The 26187-nt window shown below is 39.7% G+C and overlaps 1 protein-coding gene across 1 annotated transcript; it reads left to right on the top strand.

The window, feature by feature from the left end:
• Window positions 1-3086: 3086 nt before the first annotated feature.
• Window positions 3087-25885, top strand: HMGN3 (high mobility group nucleosomal binding domain 3). Its single transcript, XM_056486918.1, has 6 exons — window positions 3087-3451; window positions 17747-17797; window positions 21774-21803; window positions 22458-22505; window positions 24770-24883; window positions 25391-25885. The coding sequence occupies exons 1-6, from the start codon at window positions 3128-3130 to the stop codon at window positions 25427-25429; spliced, it is 606 nt and encodes a 201-aa protein (XP_056342893.1). The 5' UTR covers window positions 3087-3127; the 3' UTR covers window positions 25430-25885.
• The last annotated feature ends 302 nt before the right edge of the window (window positions 25886-26187 follow it).

Raw genomic sequence — 26187 nt, 5'->3', positions numbered from 1 at the left:
AAACAGTGGTAGAAGCAGCTTTGCTGTACACTATGATATAAAAAAAGCTTGATAGCATGAAAAGCATGATAGTAGTGTGAAGTGCTTGAACATTTTTCTTATTTGAAGATAAAACATAAAGCTGTTCTGAAATTTATTTTAAATGGTTTATGTGAGTTTCTTCCTACCAATTGAACTGCATGACAGGTTTCTTTTCAAAGGTAACTGTCATAGATTATTTTTTCTTACAAATAACAATTCTGCAGTAACAGAAATTTCTACACAGCACCAGACATTGATAATGATAATAAAATAGTTACCAGACTTCAGAGTGCCTATGTTTGAAAGAGTGGAACAAGAAGTGTGTGGAGACTACTTAGTTTGTATATTTGTAACCCCTTATCATCATCATTTGGAAGCATTTGCCTACAGTCTATACTCATTTAGAAGGAACTGATGACAATAATGACTCTTGACAGTTCCAAGGCTATATTTCAGGGTGGCTCTGCAGACCAACCAGCATACCTTGGACACAAAATGTGCTGTAGGGCTACATTACTTTGATCTGTGCCCTTCCTAAATGTCATTATAGAAAAGTGGTAGCGTGTTACAGTTGCATCCCCCAATTACTCAAAAATAGAAACAGTTGTAAAGTTAAGCTATAAACTAATTTCTATGACAACCAAAAATATGGTCAAAACATGTCTTTTCTAGCACAGCCTACATCTGTGGTACGGAAGTTTTTACCATATATTGGAAAGGAATATTTTTGCCTTTTCCCTCTGAAATCCTACAGATCAGTGTTTCTCCTGTTAGTATCAGAGCTTTTCAGACGAGAGGCATCTTTCAACACCAGCAGGTCAGGTATGATGGAAAAAGTCAACAGCTGCAGAAGGATAAAGCTACCAGATAATTCCTATGCTTTTTAACTGAAAGCTGTAGCAGCAGGCCTGCCAGCCTGAACATAAATTTGTTACAGAGAAAGAGTCACACAGACACAGAGCGACAAGTATATGGGTTGTAGAAAAACAACTTTGCTACTATTCTCAGGTCTCCAGGAATTTCACCTACAACCTGCCACTGTCTGGAGATCTGATAGGACTTGCAGCGACAGAAAGTGAACAGAAAAAAAACTGTAATGACAGAAAATACTGAGGGAGTGAAGAAAAAGACCAACTGGATTCTTCAACTAATCAGCAACTTTCCTAAATGATTTTACCCTGAGGTGCAATGTTCCATCGAACCTGAATTTGGTTCAATTGATGAAAAGGGGCATCTGAAAATATGTTATTGGCTCTACCAGTTCTTGCTCCCGCTGTCTCACTGCTAAAATTTTTCTTTTCCTTCGTACTGCTCATTAGTTGTAGATAACTATAAATTAAGTGTCAACAGGATTGCTTCTCCCCATAAATCCAGGGAAAATTACCTCTTCAAGTTGACTGGACTTTCTCTCTGCCTGTTACCAGGCTCCTACTGCTCTCATGGAATTGTTGTTGCTGTCTCCTAGCTGCAAATTTAAAGAAACTGGAGTGACTGTGGAAATAGGGTGGGGACAGTTATAGAACTGAGCTTATGCATATGCAGGGAAAGAACCAGCAAAGGGTGCTTGGGAAGATGATGGAATCTGTGTTAGCAGAGGTATTCTGAACTTGACAAAGTCTTCAGCTGCCTGCTCTAATGCAGGAGAGGGTTTTATTTGATGACCTCCTGAGAGTCCTTTCAACCTGACTTATCCTGCAAGTCTAAAAGTAGGGAGACAAAACGGAAAAGGAATATAATCAAATGAGGAAGGCAGCAATAGAACTAATCAAAAATTCTAATCCCCCCCCTCCCCCAAGTTATTTTCGTTTGGAATGAGATGTGGGACTAATCCAACCTTTTTGGAGGGCATAGGAATAAATCCCTGCACATGTGCATAATTCTCCTGCGGATGGCATTTCATCTGTATTAATGGAGGGTTAGCTCTGTTTTCTCCTTCTGAATGGATGGTACACAGTGAAGCTCTAGTGGGTTGCTCCAGTCATCCATTAATGATTAAAGACACCTGGAAAAAATGCTGGAGAACAGGTGGGAAAAGTTAGGTTATAGAGTAATTCTGACCTGTTTCTTTCCTATGTTAGTACCCAGGCAATATACTATGTAAGGTGGACCTAAATTTCTGATTATCACAGGCATCTCCTGCTAAAAGCCATATTTCCAGTCTTTCCATATAGAATTATACCACTTTGTACAAATTATTTAAATATACATGAATAGCATGTAAACAAGTGGGTGTGACTCCTTAATTTGGTGGTTTACACATGCATCTGGGAGCAAACCCAGCTGAGTTCCTGCCCTGGTGAATTATTACTACAAATTATTTAATTAGTACAAATTGTTTAAACTCAACAAAGCTTTTGAAATCATATCAACAGTAGAATCTAACCTGTCCTGCTCCAGAGATACCATAGTTTGTTGTCAAAATAAGGCTGTGGGAGAACAAGAGGTATGAGTTCAAAAGCCCCCAAGTAAAGAGGGAAAATGAGGCCTGTGGCAGCCGTATGATGCTCCATGTACATCTTAACCACAGCTCTTGGCTAAAAGGCAGGTGGCCAACTCCTTGGAAAACCTTTGGGTTTTGTTCCACTTCTGCAGGTACTTCAGAGGGATCACTTAGTTTCAAGATGTTAACAAGTCAATAACTTTTATTTTTCTCATTAAAACTAACAGAAAAAAAAAATCGTAAGTGGCATTTGAACTTCAAATGAAGAATTGATGACCCCACCTTGTAATGGAGCGTTTCTCTCAGCGGCAGTGGTTTGTCTGTTGTGCTAGTGATTTATCAGGACAATGTAATGACGAGACCTGATACAACAGCATGCTTGCTTCTGGAGGATGAACGGATTTACACAGCACGACAAATGCCCGCGTTGAAAAAGGCAGGACAGTAGCGATGGAGAAAGACTGCGGCTGATTTCAGTCGAGGAGGAGAAACCAGAACCTAGCGAGAGCAGAAAACGAAGGTAAATTTAAACTGCCTGAAATAATGCACCTGCACAAGGAGCACTGCAGAGATTTGCGAGCGGATGCTGCCCGCCGTTCGCCGCTCACCGCACGCAACTTGCCCGACGCGCCCAGACCTCCGCCTGGCTCGGCTTCCCGACGGCTGATGGAGAATCCCGGGCCCGCGATTAGCCGCTGCGGCCGGGGCGGGGGCGCGGCGCCGCCGGCGGAGCCAATGGGGAGGCGCGGCCGCCCCGCTCCGCCCGCCCCGTCGGCGAGGCGGGCGCTGGCGGCGGGGGCTGCCGGGGCGCCGGGGGCGGCGGGGCGGCGCGGCGGGCACCGGGCGCGGGCACAGCTGCGGGCACCAGCCACGCCGGTGTCGCCGCCGCTGCCGCCGCCACCGCCGGGCGGATCCCGCGCTTCTGCCGGAGCTTCTTTCGGTCGCTTCACTTTGGCGGCCCGGAGCAGGGACATTATGCCGAAGAGAAAGGTGAGGCGCCCCGGGTGTGCGGCGGGTCCTGCCTCCCCTCCCCGGGTGGGGTCGGGGGGGGCCGGGCGGCGGCCGGCGGGTGAAGTGCGCATCCGGGCCCGGGGGTGTCCTTTGCTCTCCCGCCGCCGCTCCGTGCTGGGGTTCGCGGATGGCTCCCGAGCCCGGGCATTTTGCTGCCTGTTGCAAGCCCCCTGCACCCCGCCCCGCCGCTCCCCGCCGCCTGTTTACTTTCGCGGTGCCGCTCCCCGGGGGGTGAAGTCGCTATCACAACTCCAGCCCCCATCTTCTCCTCCCCCTCCGCCGCCGGGGAGAAGCCCTGCAGCAGCTGCGGCTTCGCCGCTGGCCCCCGCGGGAGGAGTTTCCTGCTCGCAAACTCCGGCGCCGCGGCGGGGAGGAGCAGCCCCCGCCCGGGGCGGCCGGATCCCGCCGCTTCCCTCCGCGCCGGAGCGATGGCTCCGAGGTAAAAGGGAGGAGGGGAGAGGCAAGCCATGTTAAAAACAAACTACACCCTTCTCCTCGCCTCCCGCGGCAGACCCGTATGTACCAACTCCGGCAGGGCCCCCGGGGGCGGGGGGCGGCGCCTCCCGAGGGAGCCGTGAGGGGCTGAGGGGCCCCGCCGCCCGTGGAGCCGTATGGGGCTGAGGGGCCACCGCCGCCCGGGGCCGAGCCCGGCTCTCCGGGCAGCCGCCTCCTCGGGAGGGAGCGGCCGTGAGACCGCCTTCCCGCAGAGACACAAACTTGGGCGGCCCTCGAGCGGCCGGGCTCGGTGCTGTGGGGGGTTCTGTGCCCGCTGGCAGCGGAGCCGTGGCGGCGCGGCCGCCGGGAGCGCTCCGGCGCTGGCAGGATGGCAGGAGGCGGGCTGAGCCCGGACGGCGGCAGCCGGCCCCCTCCCGCCCTTCAGGGCCCCGGCGGTGGGCGGCCGAGGGACGGAGCGAGGCCCTGCCGCCGGGGATCCTCCTCGAGAACTTGCTGCCCGCCTTCCGAGGCGCTAACAGAGTGTAACGAGAGACTTGACACTAATACGTGCAATGACAAAAAAATCATAGCTGCAGTCCTTTAATTTTAACTAGGTCAAGCAAGGCAAGGCAATTTGTGTTTCTCCCAAATGTCACCTGTGACCTCCTAATACACCATTTCTGGGCTGGGGCTGAAATCTGTTTTAATAAAGTTACAGGCAGATGATGCCTTCCAGGTAACTCAGTGTTTACTTGTCCTTTGCTTATTCCTTATGGGAGGTATCAAAATGTCAAATTGTCAAGTGTGCTACTGAATTATTTAATGCGTAGATAGGGGCCTGATTCCGGCTCTGAAAACTGTGGGGTTGATCGGAATAACTGGGTTTCAAGTCAGTGAATGATGGGCTTTTTTTCCTCTTGCTCTTCTGTCATTGTACCCTCACGTGCTTTTGTGCTTTTAGTACTCTTGCTTGTCACCAGGAGAAACTTGAAAATCCTCTTGTATCCATAGGACCCCCCCAACTTTTGAAACCTTGTGAACTTCCTATCCTGTTTACTTTGCTCTTCTGCATTCTTATGCTACAGATGTTTCAGACTGTCCTTTCTAAGTGCGGGTAGAATTAAAGAAGATAATGCTGTAGGTTTTTGTGATCTGTTGTGAAATGTTTATTGAGGGAAACTACCTTTCAGTAGTAAGTCTGTAAGAACATGTCTCATTTCTAGAAGATTATTTTTTAAAAGTAATCAAAGCATTGTGTATGCGATGAGAGCAATGGAGATGAATTCTAACAGCATAGTCAATTTTATTTTGGTGAGCATTGTATAGGTAAAGATTTACATTTAAAGATAATATACAAAATGTGGGTTTTGGGAAGCAGTGGTTCCAGGAAAAGTGTATGATTAATGGCTTTACTTTTTAAGAAAAATGTAATTGTCGTATTTTACAATAATGGGTTTTATTCCAGAATAACATTCTCAAGGTGAGAAGTTGGTGATGTAGTAACTGAATAATTACACCAGCCAGTTTCAACATGGAGACAAAACCATCACATGCAACTAATAGTCAATTCTTCTCTTAAAATTTCTAACTTGTAAAAAGGCTTCTAACAGGGCAAATTTTGTAAGCAAATAAACATCAAAAGTCAAAATGAGAAATTTTCACTATTACAAGGGTAGTGAAATAACTAATATTGCAGAAAGGGCTTAAATCCACCTGTATCTATTTTTGTGTATCTGTAGTTACCTAAGCTGGCTGGTTCTTTTTTGTTTGCTTTTCTTTTCATCTCTGATGTTTCTCATCTCTGTGTAAACTTGCTAAGTCCCTGGCCCTATGTTCATTATGAATATTATGAACAAAAAAGTGTAAGCTGCCTCCCTTTCTCTCGAGGGCTGTGGTGTAGGGTATCGGGATATCGTTACTCATTGCTTGAGGGTCACAGGGAAAAGGAAGAACTAACTCTGTCTTGAGCTGGTGTTAAATACTCTGCTAAAGCAATAAAGGGTTGAACTCTGGACTGCTCCTGTCAGATTTCTGTACCCTTCATGTGTTGTAATAACATGTTGTGGTGTGAACATGGCCTTTCTCAAGAAGAGTGGCATGCCGGTGTGGGATAAACCAGAATGCTTGTTGTGGTATTGATAGAAATAATGCCTTAAAATGGGTTGAGGTGTTTTGCTTTTCACTTGTGTTTGTGGAATTAGCTCTTGGGTCGTACTGACAAACTCCTTGACCTTGAAACAGCCTCAATAGAAATATCTCAGTGTTATCCATAAAAGGATGAAGAACCATTCTGTACCTGATGACAAGGAGAATCGTGGTGTGCTTACATAGAAGTGCATAAGCGTGCATCAAGATGCATGCCACTTGCCTAGTGAATGTATATCATGTCTGAGGGACACTAATAGGTCAAGTGGTGACTTGTCCAGTATTAGATGAGGAGCCAGTCATTTAGTTGGGATTGCGCTCCAAAATGACCCGGCTTGTTCTTTAATCTGAATATATGAATCTGTGCAATACCACCTGCATCTCACTTGTTTTGGAAACACTTGGAGTTGAATCAGAGGTGAGGACTAAGTGCAACTTAAGCCATCCCTTTTTTATCATTTATACACATTGCAATCTTTGAGTATTGTTACTGTTTCAGAGCAAGTAAAAAAAATATCGTGGTCAAGTTAGCCATTTCAGTTGGTTATTTGCTGCTCCTTGTAGTCAGGAATGTTGTTTCTGCAGTACAGTTGATGCTGTAAGGATATGCTAGAGACCATCTGGGAGAGGTTCCTGCTCTGCTATGCAAATTCAGTTTCTTTAAAGTCAAAGATACTTGGTTATATTTACTGCTGAAAAGCAAACCAGCTGAGTATTTTGCTTGTATTGCTGCTTCTTTAGCAGAAGTCTGAAGGGACCACGTTGTCCTATCATAGTGCATTTAGCTGCATGATCACACGATTTTTTTGTGAGACCCTTATTGATTGTTTTGCAAATCAGGTATCTAATCAATGTATTTTCTAAACTTTGGGATTAAATACATGTTTTTACAGGTACTAACCTAGAGCTGCTAAATGTTCCTTATGCTTTTTTTGTCTGGACTTAAAATGAGTTCTCTTTGTGAAATTCCTATGTGTGTTTAAGTTTTTATTTCTGAAGTGTTATGAATATTCAAATAGAATGTCTACCATATTCATCCACCAATAGGGGAATTAAGGCACAGAAGTAAATTGCTTAGTTGTTGGAATGGTCCCTTTGCCTTGAATTCTTAGGTTAATATGTCTGTACTGATATTTTAGTCCCGTTAATAAGCACCTCCTGCACTTTTGAGTGGCACATTTGTTGTTACTTTGCCGAATTTGTCTTCTTGTTTTATGCGGGGTACATAGAAACTGAGGAACTTGCAATAGTAACCAGTTCTCTAAAATTGTTGTAGGAACTTGTAAGTGATCAGACAATTAACTAATGAAGCTGAGGTCCTGAAGGTGACAGCTCTTTTTTTGCTGTGTCTCTGAATGGTCTTGCTGTTGCTCTTTGGTCTGTGGAATGAGGTCTAGGTTTGTGCAAAGTGTAGTAGCAGGTGAGTTTGTATTCATGGTGCAGCAGTATGAAGTATACTCGAGTTCTGTTCAGCTCCGTTTCACATTCACATCTGTGTCCTGATACTTCAGCTGTGGTTCAGTCTGCATCAATGTGATACACTGTATGTAACATAGTGGGATTTTTTTTGTTTTGGTTTTTTTTTCCAAAGGTTCTCTTCATTTTGAAGCTATTTGGCAAGAAAGCAGCTCCAGTGATGTTTTAGGGACCCGCATCTTCCCAATAAATTGTTTCAACACTGGGCTTGGAAGCTCTTTTTCTGCAGCAAAGGAACTCTTTAGTTTATCCTAAAAGACAAGGGACTCTCTGTTAGCAGTGAGACATAGAAATGGGGAAGGTTCTGTATTTCATTTCACAGTCTGTAGGTGATTACAGAATAGAAAGGAAATGGGAGTCAGTACCAGATCCAGATGCCTTGGCTGCTTCCCCACTCCTACTCTGTCCACTTCTTTCTCCAGATTTTTACTTGGACTCACTCTGCCTTCATGCTGACTGCTTTCTTCTTTCTCCCAGTCCATGAGAATTAAAAGCAAAAGTCAGAGCTCTGAAAAAGGTGGTTTCTCTTTTCTCATTTTCTGGTAGGTTACTCCTAGACCATTCAGTAACTACTGGCAAACAGACAGAGCAGAAGCAGCAGATGCCCTTCTTTGCATCTGACATATTCCAGACTTTGACGAATTTCTGTCTAAGTCTCAGCAGAGTCCTCAGGTGGACTTCCACCTTCAGCATGCCCTGTAGGAACAGGTAAAATGATTGCTATGTAGACATGCACTTTAAATTCAAGCAAGACAAACAGAACAGATGTGCCAGAGCATCTTAAAGGATTCCAGGAGCCTTCTAGTAGAAGGGAGAAGGATGTTTTGCCACTAAGAGTTTTAGAAATTGTACTGGATTTGTAGCTATTGCAGAATTTTAAACCTTGAGGTGTTTAGCAGCAATTGAAAACTGCCTAGTTGGCCTACTCCAAGAAGGCCAGCAAAGCCAGTTGACCAGACTGGTTCAAAGGACCTATATCCTTCATAGAAAAATTAAGCAGAGAAGATCAAAAACTTTTATCTGCACATGAAATGCTTGGATATAAAGCAATGTAGCAGTGTTCAGTGGCAGTGAAGAAAAAGCATACTTGAGGAATGTTGCTATGCCACGTTGCAGTAAATGAAGTTTTCAGGGCTATTAAATACATGCAGCAAATATTTGTTGATGTTTTATGTTAGAGACTCTTTAACTTAGAGCTAATTATATAATTTTAGCTCTTATGATTATTGTTGTTGTCATTGAGTTAAGGCGATTAAAAGGTCATTGACCAAGGATTTAATGATCTAAACATTTCTGATAATTTCATAACAGTCTGTAAAGATCTGACTTATTTATTAGCAATTGATGGCAATGGATATAAATTTTTTTCTTAGACTACAGTAAAATACAATTGGACTTTAAGAATGGGCAACCTAAAAATTCCAATTCAGTTTTCACTGAATTGCCAATTAAAATTATTCTTCATGCTTCTTGGGTACATTAAAGCATAGTAGTACAATCTTTGTAAGTCATCAACTCTAACTTCAGAATTGACTAGGTGCATGTAATCTTTCAACATTTAGATATGGGCAATGTTCTGTTTTGTGCTAGAGTATCAGTATTGTTAAGTAAGATAAAAAAGTTATATTGTTTAAAGATAAAGCCATGTGTGTGAATGGAGTGTAGTTATATATGTAAGTAGAATATACCTATGTATTATTTAGTTTAAGGTTGCTTATCTTCTGTGCTACTTGGAAAAATTTACTTTCGCTGCTGTTTCATACCCAAGCAGTGGCTGTGTATAGGAATAGTGTGTTTCAAGGTGTATCAGTCCTTTAGAGAAGTTGTATGAAGTTGAATTTTGCTTGAAAGGATTGTAACATTGTCTTTTGCCTAGAGTGTAAATAAACCAGATCTAGAGATTTTTCTTGGAAGTTAGCACTTGGTATGATCATCGTGGCCACCATCTATTTCCTGTTCTTTACCTGCACTAAGCTAGCACTGTGATTTATCCCATGGTCCAGTAGCCAAAAAGGTGCTTCAATATGCTGGAATTATCTTTCAGGCCATGACTCTTAAACCTTGTCTGCTGAGCAGGTTTGAACATGATTTGAATTTTTTTTTAATTCTGGGTCATTTTAGTGATCCAAGTTAGAGATGCTGCACAGTGGCATGATGAATGTGTGGTAAGTAAGGTCTTATACCAATTTTATTGTCAGCAGAATTGGCAGTGTGGGACTTCACAGTTTGGACAGCAGTTCAACAGATAATTTGAGCTTGCATGTACAGTCTGGAATCAGAAATTCCCATTTCTGCCCTTATGTTCTGATTTGAGCTGTGGGATATCATATTTGTTTGAGGCAGTTCTTCGGCAGACCTGACTGCTGATCTAGTTTGACACAAAGAGTTCAGCTGGAATTGACAGGAATGATTAGGTGGGAAAGGGCAGAATGCTTCTTAGGAGCAGCCAGGCATTCATCTTTGATTTGATGGTCCCTAACTGAGAGTTTCTAGAGAAGTATTCTTTAATTCATTAGAATAATCAGAAAAACTCAGTGCTCGAATTGTATCCTTGCAGCACCAGAGGCAGAGGCATCAGGCTTGGGTTTTATTTTGTGGGTTTTTACCCCCTTGGTGTCTTTGGAAGTTACCAGTTTTTGAAGGTACAGCTCCTGTCTTCCCATAGTAAAGAGTGGATGTTCTTGGTAATGGTGAAAGCTGCAAATAAAAAATGCTGTGTTCCCTAAGAGCATTGGGATCTATTCTGCAGAAAAGAATTGTGTGTGTTCCCATCACTGCCAGGTTCGTAGGGACTGTTGGTATGTTTGCTCATCTCACATAGCTTTCTCCATTGACCTAATGTTACCTGAGTTAGTAGTAGCTTCCATTATTGAAAACGAAGATCTGAGGACATTGTTACCTCTGCAGAGTTTTGCTCCCCTCAAGCAGAGTTGAGATGTGTCAGTAGTCTGTTTGTAGAAGGAAATCATCCTTTACCTCTGCTGCATCATTTCTTCCTTATCCCACCAAGTGTGCCCACTTGGAGACAATTTATTCTTCTCTTGAAACTGCATTTTGGTTGCCTGTGAAGCTCTTCATTCTGGCTGTTGTAGTAGAGCAATACTGCTTTTCACCACAGCTGTAGTTATTACAGGGATGTGAGAGATGGGTGTATCTAAGGCTTTGTACCAGTTGTGGTTTTGGTACCTGCTATCAGAATCTCAGAGCTTTGATGTTCTGTAGTACCATTTAGTTGAAACAACAATAAAAAAGGTCCTTTTCCTAGCTTATTGTGGGTTTTGTCACTGTAATGTTCTCAGGCAGAAGAGGAATTAAACACCTCTTTTCTGTCCTTCACAGGATTTTTGTTTGTCAGAGGTGGATATTTTAGGGAATCAGTTGTTATTGAAAGTAGTTATCTAAATGTAATTTCTATTTTTAGATAATTTTTTTTTTTTTTACAAGAAGTACTATGTTCTAGTTTTACTTTGCAAATCTGATCAGTTCTATTTAAATACAGATTTTGGAACATAATCTTGAAGGTTTTAAAAATTGCCTCTATATGTGGACTTGAATGAGTTCAGCAGCTTCATCTTACTTGCAGAACTGTCATCAGCTTAGAAAGTTAGAGAAGTAATATTAGGGACTGGATTCCATCCATTATATTTTTTGAATCAGCCTTTTTATTTTATGGTGGCAGTAAAATGGTTAAGCAAATACAGAGACGAGAATTTACTCACTACCTCGCTGAATTTTCACATCTGGTGTTCAGGGGAAGCTGAACAATTTCAAATGCTCGGTGCTCTCTGCTCCCCTGGCTGATCTGTATTTTTCAGAATGCAGCTGATTACTTCACTGTATGAAAAGGGAACTGTCTAATTTTAAATTACAATTTTTTTTTTTTTTTTTTTTTTTTCAGTCTGAGCCTCTAAAAACTGCTCTTACTTTTTCACTTTGCTGTAGGTAGATGTCATGTTCAAAAACTGACTTCAGGGAAGATAAACTTGGAAGGAAAAATAAAGCCAAACCTGTTGTGATATTTTTTAAAATGTCCTATCAAATATAAATGCATTTTTAATTATATTTGTCAATGTTTAACCCTCTTTTCAGTGGGAATAGCAAAATCTCAATCTACAATGAAGGCATTTCCTCTTCTGGAAAAAGCACTTATTCTGTCTGGTTTTGGTTATCTGGAAATACCCCAGTTCTAATTTGATTTTCTATCTTGTCTGGAAGAGCATAGAGCTTACATAAATCTGTCTTAAAAATTAAGGAATTTAATAAAATGCATTTTCTGCACCTACTGATTTTATTTATGGCCAGGCCTTTTGTATTCTTATTTCCTCGTATATTCTTTGAAAATGCATCACATGTCAACAAGTCACTCTGCTTGGCTTGAATCTTTAAACAAGAGTGGAAACCTTGATCAGGAAGGGTTTTCCCTGTTTTTTTCCCAGCATGTGATTAGCATATTAATACAAGAGATATTAATGCTTGTCTTTAAATTTAAACCTTTAAGTACCATTCATCTTTTCAGAGCTTTATGATCTTGACATTCTCCCCCAAAGAATTAGAAAATTAGGTATTCTGCTCTTAATAGATGTAAGATGGAGGGATTTAAATTCTAAAAATGACATTTTAAAATATTATAATAATTATTAACAAAAATATTAAAATATTGCATACTTAAAGAATAAATACTTAAGCAGCATGGGGTTTTATGTAATTGATTTTGTTTGTTTAGGGTTTTTTTTTTGTGAAGGACTTATTTACATGTATATACAAAAAAACCCAACCTCATTTCCTGGAAGAGACCAAGACAGAGATAATTTTGGATAAGTATTTAAAAAATCCAGCCTGCCACTAAACAGTTTTATGCTGTACTTCCCATGTGGTTCTGGCAGAATTTTTTTTTTTTTGAGTAGCAGTGTGCATAGTTTTTTCCTCATCCAGGATCAGACTCTTGGTAGAAAAAAGAAATGAAGCTGTGTAGTAGGAAGAATACCTGATTTTTTAAAGTCATTTATTAGAGGGAATTAATTTTACTTGCAAAGCTAATTTACATTGGCTTGGCAATGAGCACTGTTTTATCCACTGAAAACAGATCAAAGAACTAGTTGTAAACAAAGGTTAATGATAAGATGCTGGAGGAGCTAAATGAGGAAACAATAGTTAGAAGGGTATTGCAGGAGTTGGTTGGTGTTAAATTAGTCAACATGTAGTCTTCATTAATCTAAACCAAGAAATAATAGCATTTTAATTACATTTATGAACTAGCTCAAAATTCAGAGCTGCTCGTAGGATAAATAATTAGAAGATATAATATGTGTGGGGAAACCATTCATGGCATTAAATTTAGTCTAATGCATAGCTCTACTCAAAAGGAAATGAGGGGTAGAAAGATTTTAGGGAAAGAGTGAAATACACCCTGAAAAAGACTTTGGACTTGATACATCTGCTCCTCTTGCAACGTGCTTTTTTTTGTGCATGCTTTTACCTTATTTTGGTTGGTGAAAAAGGAGGAATGACCAAAAGCATTACATCATGGAAATTGCAGCTGCAAGAGTGAGCCAGGAGATCTACGGGCAAATCCCCTTGCAGGCAGTGTATGAAGATGTGGCTGAACCAAACAGCTTGCAAAGAGGGGAGGAAATGCTATTCAGAAGGCTCATATGCTAGGGTAGTTAAGGCTTTCTCCCTTTCTCATTTCTAACTTCTTAATGTGGTAGTTAGAATGAAATTTGCATCTGCTTTTTTTTTGGCTTTTTTGTTTTCATGTGGGTATGAAAGGACTAATTTCTCTGCCATCAGAGCCAAGGTGTTGAGTTTCGGCTTGTAATAAAATCCTTCAGAGAATGAACCATCTATTTAATTTTATACTGACCTTCTACTGACTATTAACTTCTCATGTACTTCTATTCTCATTTTTCAGACTTTTTAATGTACTTCTTTATAGTAAATCTGTTCATAATAGTGCAAACAAAATATTTATCCAGAAGAGAGACATTGCAAGTTCAAATGTGTATCTTTGGATCTCTCAAAAGCCATCAGTGACTTCACTGCTTTGGGTTACTGTACTCTCATTATATACTCATTATATACTGCTACGTTTTGGTTTAAAAAAATGAAACTTTATGTTTCTTTTGTGGTGCATCTCTACCAAGCAGCCTTAAGAACAGTAAAAACAGGAAATTGACCTGTATTTTCTATTAAATGTTTATTTAAAACAGTTGTCTAGTTTTCTGTTTCAACCTAACAGTTCTGTAATGATGTTGGCAGTGCAGATACTGCAGTATTGCTTTGGTGTGTGGAAATACTGGTTCTTATGTATACTTCACAGCTGGTGAAAGAGCTGTGTATACAAATTAGCTCAATGTTAATATTTCTTCAAGGTTTTTTTAACATTCTCTAACATCTATTAATATTCCTTTGTTTTTTCCAGTCCACTCAATATAATTTTCTAGGTTGCTTTTAAAAATAGCTGGGGTAAAAGCTAGTGGAAAAAAAAAAAGCCAGTTACTGATAGACAGTCTTATGGTTTGAAAGTTATGCAGCTGTGACAGATCTTGCAAAGCTTAGCTACAGCTTAAGTTGCAATCTTATTGCCAATATTTAGTGGTAATTGAGATGTGACACAATGTGTGGTCATCTCAACCTATAAAACTTGCTAGTAGTTCAAATGTCAAAAACATATTTCAAGATAGCCAGTCATCTTCATTCCTTGTGTGTACCTCTGTGAGGAAAAAAAAAAAATCACTGTTGTGTGTGTCCTTATTTTCTTTTTAAAATGTTTTGTCTCTTGCAGGCATCCATACAGTATCACAAACAGCAGGCCAATAGGGACTACTTTATAAATTAAATACAGGCATATGATGGAGTATAGCTGAAGAATTACTGAGGCTGGAGTGCTGCCCTTGTCAAGTGATTCAGTGCTTGTATTAGTCTCTGATTTTGCAGCACAGAACTTGCAGTGTGGGTATCCCTGCTCCTGACTGGCTTCCGATGTACAGCACAGTATTCAGGGTGCATTTTAATGTGGCCAGGGTGTCATCTGAAATATGGCAAGCCATTGCATTAGGTCATAAGGAAAAATGTGCCAAGGGGAGGGGTTACTTAGTCCATTTTGTTGCTTTGAAACCAGAGGTTCTTCAGTAGTTTGTCACTAGGACAAAAAATGGGGGAAGGCTTCCTGTGGAAGAGTTAAGGGCAAAGGCTTTAAGGTTTTGGTGGTATCTGCATATAAGTCCTGTGACTCCAGATAGTAGTGCAGACAGTCTCTGCTTGTGGCATGCCAAGTTCTTTGGGAACTATGCTTGGCACAAATCTGTTTGTGTATAAATCTCCCTTTTCCTCAGGGAGAGGAGAAAATATTGCAAAAACTGGTATGAAGAACCACATCAGATGGGACCCATCAGAACTCACAGAGGGGAAAATAATTTTCTGTTCCTCTTTTAACAAATACATTGTAGCCATATCTGATATATATATATATATATATATAGGTGTGTCCATCATCTGCACTAGATAGACAGAGTAGATGGCATTCCAGGCTGCCTGCAGCTGCCCCATGCCACTGCATTCTTGTCTGTTGTACTGACTGAATTGTTTGTGCAGCTGTGCAGTAAAATGATTTTGCTGGAGCAGGGAAGGCTATATATTTATAATTTGTCTATATATTGTAATATGTATGCATTTGTTTAAGCAGCAGGCTATTTTTCAGCTGGATCAATTGCCTACTCATGACATGGCCTCCCATGCAGCTCTGCCAGCACACTGGGAAGCCAAGGCTGGGAGGGTGAGCCCAGCCACCAAACACCTGGACTTGCACTGATTGCAGAGAGCAGGGAACAGGTCAGAAATGGAAATGAGAGCATGTCAGAAACCCTTGCTGCTTATTTACACCTCTGAAATTATTGTTATTGTCCTTGTCCCTCCATGGAGAAAAGTTATGTGGCCTTCAAAATTGCTGTTGGGTTTTCTAACTTGAGAGGGAATGCTGGACTAATTAATTATCTAACTTAATTGAAGTATGTTGTGGAATATATCACAGTAGTTAGTATACAGAGGTTGTGGTTGCGTTAAGAGTATTTTAATATGATTTTCTTCCCCCTGTGGTTAGCCTCATAGGCAGTTTTTTTAATCTGTTGTCTAGTAGTAGTATTGGCATCTAAAATCAGACTGCCATGTCTATCAGAAATGTGGGAGACTTCTCTTTCACAAGTGCTAAAGAGAATGTGGTAAATTACTGTGTGTTAACTGTGCAGTATTCAGGTGGGGAGTTAGCTCTTGTGCAATTCCTACAAGGCTGTTGGCATGTGGCAGTGCCATCTTGGGATAATTTAGCCCTCTCTCAGAGCTCTGTGATTCCCAAAAGTGAAGCGGGATAAAACAGCCTGATTGTAGAGTGTCAGTCAACTTTGTTTAGCTTATGATGAGTATTTTAGCTTGGCTTTCAAAGGAAATGGATCATGCCATCTTTCTGTCTCTACCCCTGTTAATCTAAAGTCTCTTGACCACTGCAAGGAAAATATTATAAAATCTCAGAGAACTTCTGTAAAAATAGGTCCTGCCCAGGACCCAAAGGATGCTCTTTGCGTTCCCTCTCAGGGAAACGGTATAGCACAAGTTTGTTAGAATTGAGAACATTCATATGGGAGAAAGAGAACTCACAGGCAACAGAAAAGCTATATCCAGAGCATATCCTGTATTGTGAGTCAAAGAGGAAAGCTGTAGGACACAGGACTTTGTTGCTGACAGGAATAATGGAATAGCTTGGTTTTGTTTTCTTTCTGAATTCTGATGCTCCCAGCATCACAACATCAAGCTGTAGTAACTCCTTGGTAACTAAATTGAAAGACTTAGAAATGCAAACCTGAAATGATCCTGCAGGTGACTGGTGAGGCTGCAGTTGCATAGGGAGCAGTCAGGCTCCATTTTGGATGCCTGCCTGTTGCTATTCTGAGTTGCTCTATGCTGTGTGATGCTGCTTAACTTCCTGCTGTTTTCAAGCTACTTACACGATCAGTCCTCGGCTTTTTTTTTTAAAGCAGCTGCTTTTAAAGCTGGCATGCTTCCTTTCTGTCGGGAGAGTGCACAGTAACAAAGCCACGTTTTATTCCCTGGTGGGGGGATGTCTTTCTGGAAGTATGTTAGAGCCCAGTGCCAGGAGAAGGCACTGGTCAACTGCTGCAAACTAGCCGGTCATTTTCTCTGCTCCAAACCATAGCTCTCTAACTCCCAGACATTTTGTGTCAAAATCTGTGAGGAAGTTTGAATTAAGATTGAAATGGAAAGAAAAGGGTAAAGATAACTAGCCTGCTTCCTTACGGATTGTAAAACAAAACAACAACCAAGTTGCCTTCTCTGCTGCCTGTAAAATGTCTTTTTGAAATATGCCACTCTTGTAGTTCTTCTCTAACTGTTGCTGCTCGCTCTTCATCCGGGAATTGCTGCTCCTACAAATGTTTGCAAAATGTGAAGTGTAACACATCTTGAGTTGTAAACAGAAGAGAAGCCTTATTTCACCTGCCCTGCCTTCTTTAACTAAACAAATCTTTTTCTAGTACCTAGGCAGGGTTAGTTTTACAAAGTTCAAGTTGATACTTTGTTCTTGAGAAGATACATGTTTATCCCAAGCTTTCCTGTCAGTGCCTGGATATTTTACTGATTTACGCTCTTCTGATGGAGGAGGTGCAATGTGGTGCAAGGATACTTTTAAAACCTCCATCTGAGTAAGGCTGAGAGGAAAGAGGAGTAAAGGAAGTAAAGAAATCATTCATTCCAGTAATGCTGTGGTTTTTTTTGTTTGTCTCGCTGCACTTCATAATAGGTCAGGTTCGTGTCTGGGAAAAAGTGTTAAATTTCTTGGTGATTTGAAAAGCTGTCATGGTGCAAAACCTCGGATTTCCAGTTCCTACTGTTGGGCTACCAACAGCTGATTAGATGGAGCTTCCACTGGAGCCTGTGGATGCTTTAATTAATTGGCTAGAGGGACTCTGAGGAGTGGTGTGTGATGTGATATGTATGTACCTGGTGCTCAGTCATCGGGTTCTTGCTTGGTTTTGGTAAAGAGACTGGTTTGAGTACAATGCTACTAATGCATACTAATGCAGATTTGTCAGGCTGCTTTAAGCTGTTGCAAATGAAAGAGCAGTTAGCCTTCTCCATAATCTTTGTTTTTCTGTTGTCTGAATGCTTTTAAGTCCATAATAAAAACATTGATTTGATATTTTCTTTCAGTCTCCAGAGGGTGCTGAAGGCAAGGATGCAGCAAAAGTAACTAAACAAGAGGCAAGTATATATATTTAATTTGTTTTGGCATGTAATTACTTAATTGGAGGTTTGCAGTCATCTATATCAGAAGATTATGCATTTCTTTGGCACTTCTGGTGAGCTGTTTTCAGTGAGAATAAAGACAGCAAAATTTGTACCGTATCTGGCTTGATTTCGTCTTCTTGTAGAGGATTTATACAACTTATTAATACACCAAATAAATTTGAGAAAGTTTTAGGGCTTTCATGGACAAACTCTGGTGGATCTTGTGGTGATAGTGCAGTATGTTACTGCCTGGAGCTGTTGCTCTGTCTCTCGTGGGTTGACAGAAGAGGGTTAATGTACACACCTCAGCCAGTCTACTTCAAAACTATTCTTAGCTTAAATGACTGATGGGAGGGTGTCTTGAATTAAGATACCAGACTCTAAACTGGAGCAGCTGACACATTTGTGTGTTTTCTTTGAATGGATTTGTTTAAAGGACGTGGTACCCTCTGTTAGAGAAGGCAAGAAGACAGCTGGTAATATTTTGGTATCTACAATAAAGTTTGCTAGTTTGTTTTTCACAGCCCTTAATGTGAATTTAAAAAACAGATAGAGAATTATGAGAATTTGTTTTCTTAGGTTGCCTTCTTCTGTGGCAGACAAATTTAAACCAGGACCTTGAGAAGAATGGAGGAGTATATAATTGATCTCTTTGTTAGTCTTGGAGCATATTTGATCAAGAAAATAGCAAGTTGGCATGCGCTACAGTTTACTTGCATGTAAAGAGTACTTTTTCATAAGGTTCCCCAAGCAGATTCTTAAAAAAATTAACTAGTATTGAAGATCTGTTTAAGAATTTCTAACTTATAGACTTAAGAGAAGAGAATGGAAGAATCAAAGTTAATTTTCATAAAGGAGGAGATTATCCGTGGAGTACTGGATTTTTAGGAGCTTTTGCTACTGAATATATTTATTAATGATCTCTAGGAGAAATGGTACTGAAGAAATTACAAAGTTAGCTGAAGTTTACAAAAATTGCAAAGGCACTCAGAAGTGAGAGAGGCTGAGAAGGCTGTTATGTCTCTGATAAATACCAAATGATAAAATATCAAAAGAAATTCAATGAGGAGAAATGCAAATTAATATGCAGGGGAAGAACTAATGGTGGTCATCAGTCAGGGTGTTAATCAGGGGAAAGATTGTTAAATCACAGTGAATAGTTACTGGAAAATGTCAGTAGTTCTAAACAGAAAGTAACTAGAACATAGAAGAAAAATGTTAGAGGACAGAGTAAGCATCAGTGTATCACAAGATTAATTTGTTGTGCTCTCAGATATGGAATGAAGCTCACCTGATAGAGGCCATGATAGAATTAAAAGGATACCAAGTACAGTGGGACAAATAGAGAATGTAGAGCAGCTTTAAAAAAAAAAGTAAACAACCCAAACAATGTAGTTTTTCTAGGATTCGTCATCTTTTATATGATGGAGTTGTGATAAAATAATTATTAAAACAAAGGTAGTTGGGAGTTACTCTACATGAAAGCTGTAAACAAGAGGAGTCTAATGAAAGTAAGAGGCAAGAAGTTAAAAGAAGAGACAGCAGAAGGGAAAGGTTTTGCTTTTTATTTTCCTCATGGTGAATAATCCCATTATCGAACTCACTGACGTAGGATGTTATGGAAACTGAAAGTGTAAATGATTACTGTTTTATTAAACAGATTTGTCTTGAAAATAACCCTTGGGGACTATTTAAACACGTGGTGTGTATATGATATCCAGGTTGGAAAGTTGGCAGCTTCAGATTGCCAGAAGCTGGTGCAGTAGGAGAGTGCACGGAGTTGTTCTGTCTGCTTCTTTTCATAGACTTTCCGTAGATGTTTGCTAGTGGGTCAGTGTCAAGCAGACTCTTGGGTGAGCTGCTAATTTCTGGGTTAGTACAGCTGTTTGGAGGGGACAAAGGTTCCCAAAGCACATAAAAATGTGACCTTTGCTGACTTGGCTCTAGTTCCCTCCTTATAATCAGATAACACAGAAATACATACAAAGTCCATGTGAAAATTAAAATTACTTAGCTGTCAAACATTTTTGAAGAACTTACAGTTTATGCTGACTTACTTATGGCAAACAAGTCATGGAACCGGAAGTAGGAGAGAGAATTATAACTTACCTAAATTAACATAAAATGTAGATGCATGCAAAACATTTCAGTTCCTGAACGTTAAAGGGATAGAAATAATTGGTTAAGAAAGCAGATTTGTAAAAGATGATACCTTGAGTTAGAGGTGCTTTGATTACCTGGCCAACTGAAATGCTTTGTTTATCCTGTTGTAAAATAATGCTAGGCTGCTGCTTAAGCAGTTGATATACTCAATTTCCAAGCAAAGAGAGGTTTACCTTTTTACTGTTAATGGTGCATAAATATTTTGTATCTGCAAATATCTTTAGGTATTTTTTTGCTAGATGCAGATTTGAACTATTCACTACTGCTTTCCACTAAGAATTCTTGAATGGTTCCAATGAACACAAATTACAGCATTCTTCAGATATTAACAAGAGCTTTTTCCTGTTGCAGGATGTGCCAAGCCATGCTTTTTCAGCTCAACTTAAATGCTTAACATGTAATTAGAAGTATTTTTGATTCTCTTTTTAAGCTGAGTTATACTGGATATTTGTTACCATTTAATTCTCCCTTTATTTTGGCCACAGATGTAATTCTAGTTTTATGACATAGACCAGACTTTAGTTAATTTTATTAACCATGTTGTGAGTCTAGTGAGTCCATTTTAGTTAATGCAAAAATATTGTGAACAAACTAACAAGTATGTTTGAGATTACAGTAATAAATTTATGACAAAGAGCAGGATGAAATAAAATTTAATAGGGAAAGTATGTTGAAGTGATGAAGAAAGCTGGAGAGAGGCAGAATATCTGGCTCCAGTCTTTCCTTTTGAGATTTGTGTTTAAATAGAAGAAATAATCTCTTTCTCTCATCCTGCAGCTGTCTTTGTGCACCTGGACCCTCAGAGCAAGTGTGTGGAGAACTGAGGAAGTGGAAGGACTTAGTTTCATGTTTTGATATTTTAGCGCACTGATATCCTCTAGAGAAGGATGTTAACTTTATTCAGCTGTTAATCAGATGGTATTTGTGCCCACTGTTACAAGTAACATCTGCTAGATTCTAAAAACATCATTCTAAGTGTGTATGAAAAAGGTTCAGTCCTTTGCACAGGTAGTCAAGCTTACTGGATTTGTGAACCTTTCATAGAGCAGGAAGGGACTCAGAGGTAGTTGCAAAAGGGAGATGTGTGTCAGGTATTTAACTGTGTGGAGATTTTGATGCCTTAGGATCTTAGCTTTTATATTTTTGATATATTTGTAATCCTGCAATTCTTTAATGCATAACTCTAAACTCCATATAGGGTATTAGCTACTACTTTCCCTTTTTGGTCAGACAAAACAATTCATCTCTAAGGCCTGGGAACCAAGGACACCTTACTGTCTCAGGCCCTGAGAAATGTAAACAAAACTGAGCAGGGGAGGAGCAAATTTGGAGTAAATTGCTTCATTAGCTGAAGCTGTAAGATTAACCCCCAATATGCAAATTGACCAAACTTGTAAAAGTATGAAAACCCCTGACCTGTCATCCATTTTGGGTGTAGCCCCTGGGGGAACTTTGTCTGCCCAAAATGTACCTGAAGACCTTCAGTAAATGTAACCACTTTTTACTCCCTTAATTTTGTTTTACCTCTATTTTAGGTAGTCCCAAGAAGTCATCAGTTTAGGTGGTATAATTCCTGAAAAACTTTTATTTCTAACTTTCACATCATTCTGTCCCTTTAAAATTTAAAGAGTCCGAGGTGAGGAAGATGTGAATTGTGTTTGGCAATAGACACGTATTTTGGTATATGCGTATTTTATGCTGTCCTATGAAATGACTGATAGTATGTTGCTTTGCATACTTATTCCTGTAAGCCTGTAAAAATGTCCTTTTTTGTTTTCCCCTGTAGCCCACAAGACGATCAGCAAGACTGTCAGCTGTAAGTATGTATAGTACCTCCTGGTGTATTCTTTTCTAAGCACATATGGTTTCTCAGACCAAACAAGGTTTTTTTTTACATTTTGCTTGATTCAATTTTTATTCTTGCCAAGGGGTATTTCAGAACTCTAGCAATGAAGTTATCTTTGTTTTCTTGGTTTCAGGTTTTCAGGTTGTTCTGACAAAAGATACATTTCCCCACTTCAGTGCAAAACTGCCTGTTAGGTGCAGTATTGACTTTGTTTCATTTTGCAGGCTGATGTTAGTTGTGGAAATGCAGCTAGTTCTCTAGAAAGGAGAAGGACCTGTGTTTCAAGGACTTCATTTGGTGCCACTGCTAGTACTTGGTTTAATTCCTCTTCTCTGTTAGAATATAGTTGATGGGGTTTTTAAAATAGTTACCACCAATCTCAGTGTTTTACTCATAGAGCAACCCCCAAATTACTTTCCTTTCTAGATGAGTGAACTAATGCAAATAGATGTGTACAGAGATGAGGGGCATTTGTACAGTAATGTTTTTCAGACTTTTTCTAGATGCATATGACTGAGCAGGAAATAAGGGAAGGTGTGGGGTGGAGTGGGGGAAGCAGGGTGTGGAGGAGGCTGGCTTTTGGTAGTGTGTCTAACATGTTGTGCAACTCAAAATGTTTTATAGAAACCTGCTCCACCAAAACCTGAACCCAAACCAAGGAAAACAACAAAGGTAAATACCCTTTCTTTTTAGTTACCATTGTTTTAGCCAATAGTGAGCAAGTATACTCCTTCTTTATAACAGTTCAATTCACAGCATTTTTTTGAAGCATGGACTTCCCTGCCCCCCCTCCCTGGAAAAAACCCACGAATTAGATCATTCTTTTCTTTCTGTTCCACCCCTTCCTGGCCTCATTACTGGCCCAAAGAAAATGTCTCGCCTGTTTGATATGCAGACCATGTTAGTTTGTAGTGAATTGCTAGTTTAAGAAGAATTTTTACCTTTACTACACCTTTCCTGAAAAGTACAGAGTTGGTTGAGTAAACTCTTGAGACCCAGCTATTTCTACAAAAGCATTTGAGATTACTCTGTATCATTCTGTTTCCTTGTCTAGAGGTGCAGTACTTCATTTTGTACTGAGAAACTCTTATCTGTTCTTGAAGCCTGGCTGTTGCTGAGAATGCACAATTATAATTAAAGGTGAAATTAGATATATTTAAATTGAATGGTTTGGGTTTTCTGGGCCAGTTACAGTCAAATTAAAATCTTATTAGTATTTGAAATACCTTTTCAGGATTTTTGCATATAAATCATGTACTTTAGAAATTGTGGATTTATTTGTGCCTAAAGGGAATGTTGAATAAGAGCAATTGCTTTAATGAGAAAAAAAAGCCTCCATGCTGGACACTTAAGTCTAGCACTCCTCACACTTCCATTTTTCAAGTCCTTTTATTGTCATTTAAGTTGGGCAAGTGCCAGGATACAAAGTCCACATGTGAAAGTAAAACTCTGACTTTAAACACTGTGTAATTTATCATATAAAATTACCAGTAGTCTTGCTGAGTCCATCCTGCTCCCCTCTTAAAAAGAGTATAAATAAAGAAGGGAATGTGGGAGCTTCTGTGGCTTCATGTACCTGTGGGATGAGCTTGGTGTCATGGACCCAGTCTAAATTGCATGAGAGACATTTGAAGCTTATTTTGGGTAATCCTTTATGACATTATTGTAAGTAACTTTTTAATACAGTGATCTTTTTATTCCAAATTCTAACTGAATCACATTTGTAAGGAGTATATTAATCTTGGTCTTCTCAACAGAGAACAGCAGATGTGTACTCTGAACTTGCTAGTAAGCAGTGAAAGATGGTACAGATTCGAGATAATTTTTGTTAAAAGCTTGCATGTTATGAATTTACTAAGTCAACTCCTTAGTTTGTTCTTTCATAGGTGAAGAATTATAACTGTGCTCATACCACCTGCAAGCTTCCAAATTATGAACTACTGTGTAACATTGAAGCTGAGGTGTAATTCAGGGGTAATTCAGTAATCCCTGGAACTGGGATTACTTGTGTTCTCTCCTCACTGCCCCACTCCTGTATGGTCATCAGGGCACTAAATGAAGGAAGGCAAACCTTCCCTGTTCACAGCTATTATTGCCATTTTTCATGGAGAATTTGTAGCTAATAATTGCATGAAAGATATCCAGTGTTTATCAGAACTACTTTAAATGTTAGTGTAAAATAGTAAATTTAAATTCAATACCATTTAAATTTTTATCCCATTGCACTTTAAATACTTAACCTGTGTCTCTGCTAACCTTTAGATCACAAGCATAAATAAGTACATAGAGAAAGGACTTAAAAAATAGTAGACTTCAACATAGGAATTAGAGCAAATCTCTAAAGTGAAACTGTGGCTATTAGAATTTATTAAAAGGAGCTATTCTTTGCTTTGTGTTGCTACAGATGGACTTTTATCAGTTTGCCTCCCTAGCATGTTGACTGTTTCTTTAATTGACATTGGAATGGCCATTACAGATATTATCAAATTAACACAAGTACAGCCAACAAAAAAACTTAGTTTTTAAAATATAATTTTCTATGTTACTTGAAAGTGTAGTGCTGTAGTTACACAAACAGCATGGTGTTTGTGCTTGACTGAATAAGCTTTCAATATACTGTAATTGGATTTGTTCATTCACATATCCAGTATATACCTCTTAGGACAGCTCTACCAAAGTAGTTAAATGTGGTTTTGTATCCCTGAAGAAATTATCAGAAAAACCAAAGACCACCATTTTCTAGAAATGTTGAATCTCTATGTAACTTATATGGGTTTACAGTCTCCGGGTAGGCTTTAGATGATTTTTCGTTTCAGTCTAGCACACAAAGCTTGCCAAGACTTGCTGTTTAGTTCACATGAAAGTTGTTTTGATAAAGATACAGGGTTCTGGCTACTCATACAATGTCTATGGCCATGTTTTTGATTTTCTGTCAGAAGGAACCTGGAACAAAGGCCAGCAAAGGTGCTAAAGGGAAGAAGGATGAAAAGCAAGAAGCTGCAAAGGAAGGTACTACACCATCTGAAAATGGTGAAAATAAAGCTGAAGAGGTACTTTGCACACATACCTCCTGCTGATTGAATCAGTGTTTTTTAATTATTCAGCCTTTCAGACATTGTTAGCATGTTCATAATGTTTCTTTTTATTGCCCATAATGTTATTGCAGATTCGCATCTCGCTCAACTGTTAGTGTTTCAACATCCAGAGGTGCCCCACCCAGCACACTGTCAGTAAAAGGGCAGATTGAAACAGTGAAAGTTAAGGGTGCGGTAGAGCATTCAGCATGTGTGCAGTGAATAGAAACAGGTGGTAGTGTGGTGCTTTTCAGTGTGAACGATGGAAGCTGACAGGTAAGGCTTGTATTGCTTTTGACAAGCTGGGACCGATGAGTTGAGAAAAGTGTGTGACTGTACCTGTTCCGGTTGCATAGATGTCCTATGGATACAGGTTTGGAGCTGTTGCAAGTAAGAAATCAAAGGACTAAGAATAGCTTGGGTATTTAGGTACCTAATAGCATTTCACTATCGTAATTTAATTTCTTTCTTTCTTCTCCACAGGCTCAGAAAACTGAATCTGTAGGTGACAAGAATGAATGAAATACCATGAAAATTTTGGGTTGATTTTATGTACCTCTTGGACAACTTTTAAAAAATATTTTTATCAAGTATTTTGTAAATGCTAATTTTTTTAGGACTATGATAGTTGACATATTAAACTGTATATGAACATTTCCCTTCTCATAACAGTGCTTTTAGAAATTCCCATTGTTGCCAAGTAATATAAATATCAACTTAATATTGCAAGGTATGTGTAAAATTGGGTCAGCATTCCATACACTTGCTTTAAGAAGTTACGTCTTGTGCATATGGTGATGTTTTTACTGTGTGTATTTGGATTTTTCATGCAGTTTTTCTAGAGCAATAATCAGTGGTGCTTTTGTACTTAGGTTTTACGTGATTTTAATGAAACATGGATAGATGTGGCCACCTGCTGACTATTTTGGGTTCTTTTAATGGATTAAAATAAAAGGTCTCCTTGCCTGCAAAACTAAAGACTCCTAATGTTTTCTCTGAATCTGAGTAATGCCTTACTCACATCTTTGACTGTTACAAGGAAGACTAAATGATTTAGTAACAGTTGGCTTGTATGTGGTGTTTTTGCTTTTTTTTTGCTGATGTCTGATTAAAAACCACCCACACAGGAGCAGCAAACTGGGATTTTCAGTGGTGTACAACTTAGGGGACTTACAGATAAATTCTTCATAGATACATTCATCAGATACGCTACACTGTCACAGGGTGAGTAGACAGACAGGGTATTGTGTCTTCATTGAGCTATCAGTACAGAGCAAATT

Source organism: Oenanthe melanoleuca, chromosome 3 (genome assembly GCF_029582105.1).
Source record: "Oenanthe melanoleuca isolate GR-GAL-2019-014 chromosome 3, OMel1.0, whole genome shotgun sequence".
Lineage (NCBI taxonomy): Eukaryota > Metazoa > Chordata > Aves > Passeriformes > Muscicapidae > Oenanthe > Oenanthe melanoleuca.
Note: the sequence above shows the minus strand (reverse complement) of the source record. Positions and strands in the feature narration are given on the sequence as shown.